Source organism: Pteronotus mesoamericanus, unplaced genomic scaffold, assembly GCF_021234165.1.
Source record: "Pteronotus mesoamericanus isolate MK-2021 breed Mesoamerican mustached bat unplaced genomic scaffold, CSHL_Meso_final contig_27, whole genome shotgun sequence".
Lineage (NCBI taxonomy): Eukaryota > Metazoa > Chordata > Mammalia > Chiroptera > Mormoopidae > Pteronotus > Pteronotus mesoamericanus.
The window spans coordinates 25,434,401-25,446,447 of NW_026555115.1; the positions used below are offsets into that span (position 1 = coordinate 25,434,401).

At 34.6% G+C, this 12,047-nt stretch overlaps 1 protein-coding gene across 2 annotated transcripts in view; it reads left to right on the plus strand.

Moving 5' to 3' along the window:
• Positions 1-12,047, plus strand: part of HSPBAP1 (HSPB1 associated protein 1) — a 52,502-nt gene that overhangs the window by 10,466 nt on the left and 29,989 nt on the right. The window contains exons 2-3 of one of the 2 annotated variants that reach the window (XM_054575208.1): positions 765-950; positions 11,353-11,534. In XM_054575208.1, coding sequence (XP_054431183.1) covers positions 765-950; positions 11,353-11,534 — 368 coding nt within the window. The remainder of the gene's footprint in view (positions 1-764; positions 951-11,352; positions 11,535-12,047) is intronic. The other variant, XM_054575209.1, reaches the window with a different exon arrangement.

Sequence of the window (12,047 nt, forward strand, 5' to 3'; positions counted from 1 at the left end):
GCAGCTGAAGCCAAGGATTAACACCCTAGTACATCCTTTATCCTTTTAAATCTTTCAGTAAAAAAAATAAAAATAAAAATAAATCCCCTTTTCCTATTGACTGATGCATTTTTGTTAATTCAGTAGTCTTTTTGGGATAAAAATATGACAAAACAAGTAGCATTATTGCTGACTCCAGCAACTCTAGTTGTTCTAGAGGTGTTTCTATCAATATATCTTACCCTATTTAGGAAGTAATACTTGGAAAAAATTGCATCTCTTAAAATTTAAATAGTTGAAAAATCTTTTAAGAACATTGAAAATTGCAAATATTTTCAAACATTTAAAATTTAAAATAAGATATTTAGGCTCTGGCTGACATGGCTCAGTGGATTGAGTGCCGGCCTATGAACCAAAAGGTCTCCAGTTTGATTCCTAGTCAGGACACATGCCTGGGTTGCTGACCCGGTCCCCAGTTAAGGTGTGCAAGAGACAACTGATTGATGTTTTTCTCACATATTGATGTTGCTCTCCCTCTCTTCCCTTCCCTTCTCCTCTCTCTAAAAGTAAATAAATAAAATTTTTTAAAAAATTTTAAAAAGAAATATTTAAGAATTATGGTTGTTTGAGGCTAAATATTTCTATGAACAGTAATAAGTGAAGTGCAAATGCAGTATAGTTACACAAAAAGATTTGCCATAAAAAAATATAATACTAGCTGTTTTTTTCATATTATATAAGATAACTTTATAGTTATCTATATGTTGCTCTATTTCTCTCCCTAGATGATCATGTCAAACCTTTTACGCCGGAGAAAGCAAAGGAAATTATCATGTCTTTACAGCAACCTGCAGTCTTCTGTAATATGGTTTTTGATTGGCCAGCACAACACTGGACTGCTAAACACCTTTCTGAGGTCCTTCATGGCAAGCAGATAAAATTCAGGATGGGAATGAAAAGCACAGATACAGGTAGGACCATAAGTAATCATTATAATGTCTCTTCAATAGCATTCCCACATACCCAATAGTGGTTTCTTTATCTCTAGAAATCCTTTATTTCTAATTCCCTTTTTGACCATTTGCAGATAGGGAATATTTTATTAGAAGTTCTAGAAGGACAGTTTGTATTCAGATTGTTTTTTAAGAAGGAACAACCTGTAGATTATAATTTCAAATAAAATGTTTTTGTTCATGTGTGTGGTAGGCACTTAATAAATAATTGTTAATGTGCCATTATTACTGTCCCCATGTGACTGAAAAAGACCAATAGTAGTCTGGGACTAATACTAATCATCAGCCCCACTTTGACTCATGTAGAATGTGTTCTTTAATTTGTGGCTTCAGGCACTATTTATAGTGCTCTGTTGAAATTTTGTCTCTGCTTTATCAGCTGTGTGACCTCTATTGCACTGCATAACTATGAAACATATGTAAAGCTATATTTTTCATTCTCTTAAGCAATTAGATTTTGCCAGCTCCCTCTTCTTCCCTGAAGATTTTGATTTTTTGCCTTATAGTCAGATAAAGCAATTATTGTTACCTCTAAAAATAGTTAATGTAAGGGAAAGATACTCTGGCCCGTTGGTTGGAGCATTCTCCCATGTACCAGAAGGTTACAGGTTCAATTCCCAGTCAGGGCATTTGCCTAGGTTGCAGGTTCAGTCCCCAATTGGGGCATGTGCAATAGGCAACTAATTGATCTCTCAATCCCTCCCCCACCCCTTCCTCTCTCTGAAAGCAATAAAAAAAAATGCCCTAGGGTGAGCATAAAAAATATAATAAAAGAAAGAAATAGTGCTGTTTATAATGTAAAGGAGTTCAAAGCTATTGGCTTCAGAACATGTGCTTAGCTTATATTTAAATATGAATAAGTTTGGTAGTTTAGAAACTCAGTGTTTTAAGTATTGCTGTGAAGTGGCTCATGAATATCCATTGATAACTGAGATGCAATAGAAAATAACCCAGTTTCTCCAGGCTTTTTTCTTTCATGTTGACCTAGGAGATCTCATAGAATTATTTGGTTTTTGGTGTCTAGAATCTCCTTGTACCCTCAGGACAGGTAAAGCAAGATTAATATACCTGAAATTCTATGGCATCTCATTCTAATTATGAACCAAAATGTTTACTGCATTTTAAAATTAAATGCTAAACCAGCAGCAGCTACATAAAAATCAGCTTATGCTTTTTTCATCTTGATCGTAGTCAATTACATGTTCCACTCATTGAAGACAATAATTTGGAGAAATATAAGAATTGTAATTTTTTTCCCATCTTGATTAGACTCCAAATACAGTACTACTACTAATAGCTAACAGTTACTGAGAGCTTTTGTGTCAGGCACTGTTTTGCGTGTTTTATACATATTAACTCTTAATCTGCTTCTTAGAATGGTACTATTACTCTGTTTTGTAGATGAGGCACAGTAATTTGACATTTTCAAGTTGATATTAAGCATAAAAGAAAGATAAAGTAGAATGTCTATTGATTGTGAGCAATTCCTCTGAGTTTTTACTAAAGATATTTTGTGTTTTTTTAATAATTCAGATAAAATTCACATAATGTAAAATTCACCATTTTAAGTATACAGTGGTTTTAGCCTACTGACAGTGTTGGGCAACCACCACCACTAATTCTAAAACATTTTCATCATCCCGTAAGGAAGTCCACTACCGCATAAGCAGTCACTTTCTATTCCACCTTCTCCCCAGCACCTGGCAACCACTAATCTGCTTTTCTGTTTTTATTGATTTGCCTATTCTGGATACATCATATAAATGGAATCACACAATATGTGGTCTTTTGTATCTATTTTCACTCAACATAGCATGTTTTCAAGATTCATCCATGTTGCAGCATATATCTGTACTTAATTTATTTTTATTGCTGAATAATATTTCATTATTTGTATACATCATATTTTATTTATCCATTAATCAGTTGCTGGCCACTTGGCTTGTTTCTACATTTGGCTATCATAAATAATGCTGCTGTGAATATTTATGTACAAGTTTTTGTGTGGACATATGTTTTCATCTCTCTTGGGTTTATACCTAAAAGTGGAACTGCGGAGTCACACAGTAACTTTGTGTTTAAACCTTTTGAGGAACTGCCAAATGGTTTTCCAAAGCAGCTGAACCACTTTACATTCCCACTGCAATGTATGATTGTCCCAATTTCTCTATCCTTGCCAACACTTATTCCAGTTTTGATTCTACCCATCCTAGTAGCTATGAATGGTTATCTCATTATAGTTTTGATATATATTTCCCTTGACTATTGATGTTCAGCATCTTTTCCTATGCTTACTGACCACTTGGATATCTTCTTTGGAAAACTGTCTAGTCAGATCTTTTGCCCACTTTCTAATTGAGATTTTTTTGCTTTTTTTTTTATTGTAATTTTTTCCATTACCATTTATCCTTCTTATATCCCCTCCCTCCCACAGTCACCACACTGTTGTCCATGACCGTGAGTCCTTTTTCATTTTTTGTTCTGTCCCTCTGCCTCCTAACTACCTCCCCCAGAGCAGTCAGCCTGCTCCCCACCTATGAGTCTGTCTCTATTTGCTTGTTAGTTCAATTTGTTCATTACATTCCACATACGAATGAAATCATATGGTATTTGTTTTTCTCTCTCTGGCTTATTACACTTAACATAATGTTCTCCAGGTCCATCCATGCTGTCGCAAAGGGTAAAATTTTCTTTTTTTTAATTGCTGAGTAGAATTCAATTGTGTCAAGTCCCATAGTTGTTTCATCGACTCATCTGTCTATCGACACTGGGGTTGCTTCCATATCTTGGTGATTGTAAATGATGCTGCAGTGAACATACGGATGCTTATGCTCTTTTGAATTAAGAGTTTGGTTTCTTTGGCTATATTTCCAGAAGTAGGATCTCTGTGTCAAAAGGCAGATCCATTTTTAACTTTTTGAAGTATCTCCATACTGCTTCCTGCAGTAGCTGCACCAGTCTGCATTCCCACCAACAGTGCAAAAGGGTTTCCCTTTCTCCACATCCTCGCCAGCTTGCTTGTTGTTTGTTGATTCATTGATGATAGCCATTCTGACAGATGTGAGATGGTATCTCATTGTGGTTTTAATTTGCATTTCTCTGATGATTAGCGAAGTTGAGCATCTTTTTATATGTCTATTGGCCATCTGTATGTCCTCTTTGCACACGTCTATTCAGGTCGTTTACCCATTTTTTAATTGGATTGTTTGTGCAGTTTCTTTGATCCTGATTTTTATAAGTTCTTTATAAATTTGGGATATCAACCCCTTATCAGATGTATTGGCGAATACGTTCTCCCATTCCATGGGCTGTCTTTTTATTTGTTGATGGTTTCCTTTGTTGTGCAAAATGTTTTAGTTTGTAGTCCCATTTGTTTATTTTTTTGAGATTTTCTTTTGCTTTTGGGGGTTTTTGGTCTTTTTGTCACTGAGTTGTAAATGAGTTCTTTAAATACTCTGGATACTAAATACTGATCAGATAACTTGCAAATACTTTTTCTTATTCTGTGTATTGCTTTAATAACTTGTTCTTTTTAAAGTTATTCTTAGAGTATAAATGCAGTTCCGCTACAAGCAGTATAGAGTAGTGGTATAAGAGAACTAACTCTAGAGTCAACTTGCATGGGATCAAATTTTGGCTTACTGTGTGACTTCGGGCAAGTCACTTAACTTTTCTGTAATAAAGTCTTTCAAGGTTAAATGTGTTTGTGTACAGAAAACATTTAGAACAGTGCCTAACACATAGTAAATGCTTGAGAAATGTTATTTAAAAATAGAAATAATTAAAAAATAAAAATATGACTACCTCATTGTAGAGACTATTGAAAAAGATGGAAAGATCCAAACAAATTTAAAAACACTTGGTCCTATTATCAAAGTGTATAGATGACCATACAGACGTTTTTGTATTTTAAAAATAATGTATTAATTTTTTTGCTTTTATCTTTTTTAATTAATAAATCATGTTTATTCTATTACAGTTCTGTTTTTCCCCCTTTACCCCCTCCACCCATCCCACTCCCACCCCGCTCTCCCACTGTCAATTCCCACTCTGTTGTCCATGTCCATGGGTCATTCATACATGTTCTTTGTCTAGTCCCTTCCCCTTCTTTCCACCATTGTCCTCTCTCCCCATCCCCTCTGGTCACTTTCAGTCTGCTCCAAGTTTCCATGCCTGTGGTTTATTTTGTTCCTTAGTTTATTTTGTTGAATAGATTCCACTCATAGATGGGAGATCATATGGTATTTGTCTTTCACCCACTGACTTATTTCACTTATCTCAATATTCTCCAGTTCTATCCATGTTGTCGCAAAAGGTAGGAGTTCCATCTTTCTCTCTTTCCTTCTTAAATGCAGATTGATTTTTATTTTTTAAATGTCAAAGTTATTTATAAAATATTTTTAAAAATTTAAAACCATTATAAAGTGTCAGCAACTAAACCAACATGACACCAGCACAGAAATAATCAAGTAGATCAATGAAATACAATGAACATTCTAGAGACAAAAGTAATGTATTAATTTTCATAGCCTGCTTTTTTCTACTTAACATATTCTGAACAGCTTCTCTTGACATTAAATGTGACTTTTAAATAGCTACCTAATATTCTATTGTATGATAGTATCATAATTTATTTTTTAAATTCCTATTATTTTGATTATTTAGATTGCTTAAAAGTTTTAAATTTATAAATAAGACCTGAGTATGATGTCCTAAAGGCTTAACTATTAAGAAAGGGAGTGGACAGACAGAAAGGAGAAAGGGATATCTTAAAGAAATGCAGTTTCTACACGGTTATGCTAATGTGTTTCTCACTTTATTGTTTACGTTTTGATTTTGCTTATTTTTACCTTTTCATATAGTCAGATCAAATAGTATTTCTTAGCATTTTAAATCTTGTTTATTTATTTAGAAATTTCTTCTGTATCCTGAAAATAGATAAATATTCCAATATTTTTTAATAATGAGGTTTTTTTACATTTTACTCTAATCCATTTTATATTTATTTTAGCATATGGTATGCACTGACTTTTTTGTAAATAGTTAAGTTGGAAATATCAATACCTTTTATTTCATTACCATTTCCTGAATAATCCTTTTTTCCCCTACTGACTTTGAAACCACCTTTGTTATATTATTATAGCGTTATATATTCCAGCATCTGTTTTTGGACCACATATTGAGACATCAATATGGGGGACAGTAAAACACTTTCTAAAAACTATTTTAGCAACAATATATATTTTAGTATTTGAAAGAACAACCTCTCCTCCTTAGTTACTTTTCTTTCTCAGTATTTTCCTAGATATTATCAAATTTTATTCTTCAGGATGAATTTTAAAATACAACAATGTACTCATATTAAACAAGTCCTGCTGGGACTGAAATGAAAATTCATTAACCACTATAAATCAATTTGGAAAGAACCTACCTTGTGATATTGTATCTTCTTACATAAAAACATGTTATCTTCACTTATTAAGTTTATTTTATCTCTCAGTAAAAAGATTTGGAGTATTCATGTAGGTCTACAAATTTCTTAAAATGTAAATTTTTTATATCTGTTATGAAGGAATTATTTTAGCCTGTTATATTTTTTAACTAGTAGTGATTGGTTCATAAATAAAAGCCACTTATTTTTGTATGTTTATTCTTTTATTCAGTGTGTATAAGTAAGTTTATTCTTATGGGTTTTCTAGGAAGACAGGCATGTAATGTTATAAGCAATGATAACTTTGTTTCCACGCTACTGGATTTATATCTTTTCTTCTGTTTTTGGTCCTGGTAGAATGTTGTAAGGATGCTTGAAATAATAGTATTAATAATTAAATTGAATGTAACCTATCTCTTACTCTATTTTACAACACAGGTGGCATCACATAGCTCTCTGAAACGAAATCAAATTCATTTGCCAACATATGTGCATAGCAACACTATACCTCACTCAGCTGGCAGTAATTTGGAAAGCAGTTTTGGAAATAACCTTGAACATTTGTAAATAGGGGGTGGAGTGATGATCAAAAGACCTATTCAGTAACCACATTCCATGCAGTGTTTCTTGCTTGTAAAATGATGAGGTTTAGCAAAAAGGGGAACTACTTGTTTCCCTGCTGTGCAAAAAAATATTTTAAAACTCTCTTTTAAACTCAGTGTATACGCTTATTTCCAAATTCTGAATTCAGCTGAGCTTCTGCTTAATATTTAGACAGTAAATAGGGTGAAAGTTGCAGCTGCCAAGGATACTTCAATATTAAATGAAAGAACAATAATAATAAATGTAGAAAGAAATAATTCCACTGCAAAGAATAGACTAAGAAAAACAACTGTACTACCCAGAAAAATATTGTCAAGATAATAGAATGAAAACTACCTTTGGTGCTGCTACTACCAGAAAGGAGTGAAAAGATTTGATTTTGATATCACAATGTAAATTAAAAAGTCTGTCATTTCCATTCATTCCATTCATTGCACTTTTCCTGACAGTAACAGTTGTTACATGTAATTTTTGCATTTTTTGTATTTTCATTTTTTAAAGTACACATGCCATGACAGAAAATGAAGCCCCTGATGTGGCTACAGTGCAGACATGCCCGTGAAAACTGGCCTTAACTGAAGTCTTAACCAGTCCACCCCAGGAGCAAGCAAGTGGCTCAACTAATGGCGTTAGCAGTCAGTTGGATCAGTGGGATTGAATTCTGTGAAGTGAAAACTCTACAAGAAAGTGTAATGTCTTCAGGCTTGGAGCTTACTGCAGTGATTTAGAAATGACTCCTATTTTCAAGCACCATGCAGCTTTCCTGCCACATGGGTTTTTGTCTGTAAATTCTTTATGATGATGTTGATGATGGTAAGAGCTTCTGTATATTGGTGGGTTACTGTGTGCCAGGCAGTGTTTTAAATGCTTCTCAAAAGTTATCAAATTTAAATAAGCTCTTAAAATGCAGATTTTTATCTGTTAGATAAAAGTACCCTAGTAAAGGTTTCTTGCTTCTCAAAGTCAGGCGACAACTAAAGTAGATGAATAAGATGACTCTTTGACACACACCCGCTCCTCTACTATTTCCCTGACATTCTGAGGTTCCAGGAAAAGGATAGGAAGAGGATAGATGATCCATAGAATCTAAGCAGTTTAGGGGGAAATGGAGGGGAAAGATAAAGCTGTTGAAAGAATTCGAATATCCTCCTCCTACTACTGCTTCAGCCAACTCTTAAAGGGCCCCAAGTAAATATATGAATAAATTATAAGAAGTACTAATAATAGAGCCTTTTACTGAGCATCTGCTGTGTGTGAAACATTATGCTAACTGATTTACATGCATTAGATCTACATCCCACTTGAAAGGATTTTATGCTTTCCAAAGGAGATCTTAGTAAGATTTCTTGAATGTTAACTTCCCAATGTGTATTTAAAATATTCTGCTAGTGGCAAAATTTTTTTTATTTCATCACTATTTAGAAGAATAGTTCTTGTATAAATAAGTCATACCCATAATAACAAACCACTGTGGACAGACAGTAGACTTCAGTCTAATCTCTCCTGATCCACCCTCATCTCTGCCTTTTCTCAGTTGCCTGTGGTACAAAATTTTGCATTTACTTATATGATGCCTCAGATTCCCTGTTATTCTGGTTAAAGCTTTATCTTTGTCTGACTATATTCTAACTCAAGAGTATTATCTATTCATGTTTCCACAAGCCTGAGTATGGTGCTAGTTACAAATTAGGTCCTTGATAAATGATTCTGAAATAAATGAGTTAATGAATAAATGAACAGACTTTAAATTGCCATTGTCCACGTAATGATTCTGTGGAACTGTGTATGATATATATATAGAGAGAGAGCATAAAGTCAGAAAATTTTTAAAAGACAGTTTTTTGTATTGTCTTTTTTTTTTTTTTAATCTGGAAAAGGGTTCTCAAACTTTTTGGTCTGAGGTTCCCTTTACACTTAAAAATTATTGAGTACCCCAATGAGCCTTTGTTGATGTGGGTTATATCTAGTGATACCATATTAGAAAATAAAATCGAGACATTTTGAAATACGGGAACATAAGCACATATTCTTCTAGCTGTCAAAGCAGTTGACATCAATACATGTCCACAGCCTCTGGAAAACTCTGTACACTCATGAGAGAATGAGAGTGAAAAAAGGCAAATAATGTCATAGTATTTAAATGAAAATAGTTTAGATCTCACAGACTGCTGCAAAGATCTTGGAGAATTAATAAGCTAAACTGTTCCTTTGGATTACTGTGACAAGAAAAAAACTCAGATCTCTTAAATTACAGCACGCTGGAGGGTAGAAAGAAGAGACAAGGGAGGTTAATCAATTAACTGCAAGGCAGAACCAACAAAAGACTGCTTACATTCCTGAATATATGTTGAAACTTTGAATTTCCAGGTGGCTCTTTCCTCCATTATACAAAATAGCAGAGTACCCCAGCCACCAGGTGCCACTGCATCTTTCTGACATAGGAATTTCCCAGACTACTGCCCACAAGCAATACTAAAGAGCAAACACCTGTTCCATACAGACTACGCACCTATCCCATACTAGCCCCACTTCACCTTCTCCCACCCCCGTTATCTACAGCCAGTGCAAATTCCTTCAAAACACCTTACATCTTTCTTCCCTAAACTATTTGTGTAAAAGAGCCCCAAGGATTAGACTGCATGCCTCAGGAACTGTCTCTTTTCTGGCTAGCATATGGCTCAGAAAACCCCTTCTTTCAGAAAAGCTTTTGGCTTTTTTGTGTAACAACTGAATCAGCCAATAGTAAGGGTAGTCTTTAATCTTAAGGTTAAAACCATGTCTTTTCTCTTTGACTTGGGATATTTCACTATTTTATTTAAAAATGAACAGTTAATTCAATAGTGTCTTTTAAAAATTTTTATTAAATTTATTGGGGTGACATTGGTTAATAAAATCACATACATTTCAAATGTGCAATTCTATAATGTATCACCTGCATATTTGCATTGTGGTTATTACCATCACCATGTGTTTGACCCTCTTTACCCTTTTATATCCCTTCCATCCCCTTTGTCCTCTGGTAACCACCACATTATTGTCTGTATTTATGAGTTTTTATTTGTCTCTTTGTCTTGTTTCTTCATTTCTTGCTTTCAGTTCTATATTCCACATATGAGTAAAATCATATTGTGGAAAAACTCAGTTCTTGCTGACACAGTAAAGAATTACAAATCAGCAAGTCTATTAGCATGCAAGCAGAGTTTATTAGTGATAAGTTCTCGTGGAAGAGAACAGACCTAGCTGAGGTGTGGGTGAAAGGCATAGGCTCAAAGCAGGGAAGGGCAAGGCAAGGTAAGGGAGGCTAGAAGGAAGGGTAGCAAAAAACATCAGGTCCTTTGTCCCGAAAACAATATAGTCAGCGGGATTAAGTGAGGGAGCTACATACTGATTGGTAGGTAAAGGTGGTGCCAGCTTCCCCCAGGGGACATGACTACCTAAACTCAGGCATGTTTATTGGATTTTGATTATTCCAGGCATGTGTGGGGCTCTGTTCCCCCGAATTCCTATCTTGTTCCAGACCATATTTGTTCATCTTGTTGTAAAACAGGTACGTGACAGGGGCAGTTAGTTAAAGTTGAGGCAGTCACCCAAAGTTATTTATGGGCTCTTTCTATAAGCACTGTGGACCCCCTGTACAACAGATATTGACCAGATACAGGCAATTAACCAAAGCTGTTTCATGGGCTTTTTCTTGGGCATTGGAGACTCCCATCCTCTTCCTTCTTTTAGACCTTGGGATGAATACACAGTTTCAAAGGCCTTCTTTCCCAGATAGTGAAAATGATAGATACAGAACTTTAAGGTCTCCCCTTCTCCTGTGCTATCATGCTGTTTCATGTGATGTTGGAACACCTGGCAATCTTTTTGGACCAGGCTCAGGACTGCTTAGTTACTGGGTGGGACAGGTATCCTTCCTCCTTCCTGCCTTGATTTACTGTCTGTACCAACCAACAATATGACTGTTTTTCCGTTTGACTTATTTTGCCCAGCATAATATTCTCAAGGTCCATGTTGTCACAAGTAACAGTATATCTTTTCTTATGACTGAGTAGTATTCCACTATATATATATATATATATATATCTCACATCTTTTTTATCTAATCATATGTTGAAAGATATTTTGTTGTTTTTTATTTTTATGTTTAATCATGAATATTGTGAATTCTATAAATTATTTTAATTATCTAGCAAGTACAAAATTAATTTTTAAATAATTTAAATGATAGTTAACATTTTTGGTTGACATTATCTTTTTTTAAAAAAAAAACAACAATTTTGGAAACTGTTCCATATACATTTAAAGTTGGGTTCTCTTACATTGCAGTTCCTCAATTTGAAACTACATGTAGTTACATAGAAGCTACGCTTGAAGAGTTTTTGACCTGGAACTGTGGCCACTCCTGTATTTCTGGACCATTTAGGGATTATGATTATTCCAAATTTTGGGCTTATGCTGACTATAAATATGTTGCCAGCCTATTTGAAGACAAGACAGATATTTTTCAGGTAAGTCAATACATTCTTTTTTTCCATGGTAATAATTTGTTCTTGAGAAAAGATCACAAATTTACATTTCCCTGGTACCTTTTTCCTTCACTGTCTTTTTTTCTCAAAAGAGGTCACTGTGAGTGTGGAGTATTTTATCCGCTTAAGCCAAAAGATTTGGCCAAGGGAAGCAGAATGTTTGGCACACATAGATGAGCAGCCTTCTCATTATTTTTCTACTCTCCAAATTTTCTTATACACTCTCTCAATTGTGTATAAAATTTCATTTCCTCCGAACTTACATATAAGCTCTTGGTCTGTCAATGAGGCATATGGAGGTACAGAGCTGATCACATAGAAGCATTCTTAGAATCATGGAAGCATTCTAGGCTGCTGCTTCCATCTCTCCCTGCTCTGGGGGTTTATATAGGGTTATGGCCTGCATCAGATGCTGGACTCGCAGTATTTGATTGTAGAAGTCCTGCAGAAGTGTGGGCATACTTTCAGAATTAGGAATGTGGAAGTTCTTTGCCA